Genomic DNA, 874 nt, shown 5'->3' on the forward strand with positions numbered 1-874 from the left:
GAGCGGGCCGCTGCACGGTGAGGGCTGGCGGTTGAGGGGACTCATCGTGGCTGAGGGAACACCCGCGCCAAGAGCGAAATGGCGCCCGGGACGGCAGCGCACGGTACCGCCCGCGGTAACTCCGCGGGGCTTGCCTCGCCCTTTCAGGCTCGTCACCAATCGTCACTGACCCAATAAGCTCATGAACTTGTTGCACCTGTTTTTTCTTATCAAATCAATGGGGGAAAAAAATGATAAAACTGGACTGCTAAAACGTAAGTTTAGCAAAATACACGAAGTAAGATTGTATTGGCAAGACTGTATTGAGTGAGGGGAAATACACAGCCAAATTCTGTTTCTTCCTTTGGTCTTTTAGGCACTGAGGGCTGTGAGGAGGATCTGCTCTGACAACCTCTTAACTCTTTCGTGTTAAGAACACATCAGGGTTTGAACGGCGTCATTAGCTTCAAGAGGAGAAACATGCCATGTAACTCACACCCACTGAGGAGTGTTGCTGCTTTGGGAAGAGCATGACTGCATCATGACTACCACTAGCAGTTTGTTTCTGTTACAACAGCAGGTTGTGTACTTGCCACATTCAACTTTACTAGATCAAGTATTCCTTCCATCTACTGTCCATTTATTAAAAACATGGTACTGCGCTCATCATTAAAGAACTTCCTTCAGTTATCCTGTGTCCTCAGGACTCCAAAAGCTGGCTTCAGAAGCACAACTAGTGGAGGCCTTGTTATCCAGTCTGTTTCTAATGATGTTTACCAAAACCTAGCTGTGGAAGACTGGATCCATGACCACATGAATTTAGAGAATAGACAAGTTCTTTTCCTTTGGAGAAATTCCCCTGCTGTGGTAATAGGGAGACATCAGAATCCCTGGC

At 47.1% G+C, this 874-nt stretch overlaps 1 protein-coding gene across 1 annotated transcript in view; it reads left to right on the forward strand.

Annotated features, from left to right (window-relative positions):
• The first annotated feature begins 582 nt into the window (after positions 1 to 582).
• Positions 583 to 874, forward strand: part of LIPT1 (lipoyltransferase 1) — a 1,246-nt gene continuing 954 nt past the window's right edge. The window contains exon 1 of the mRNA XM_010284674.1: positions 583 to 874. This exon is cut by the window's right edge and continues 954 nt beyond it. Within this exon, the coding sequence (XP_010282976.1) occupies positions 631 to 874 (244 nt within the window). The 5' untranslated portion in view covers positions 583 to 630.

Source organism: Phaethon lepturus, unplaced genomic scaffold, assembly GCF_000687285.1.
Source record: "Phaethon lepturus isolate BGI_N335 unplaced genomic scaffold, ASM68728v1 scaffold28470, whole genome shotgun sequence".
NCBI lineage: Eukaryota > Metazoa > Chordata > Aves > Phaethontiformes > Phaethontidae > Phaethon > Phaethon lepturus.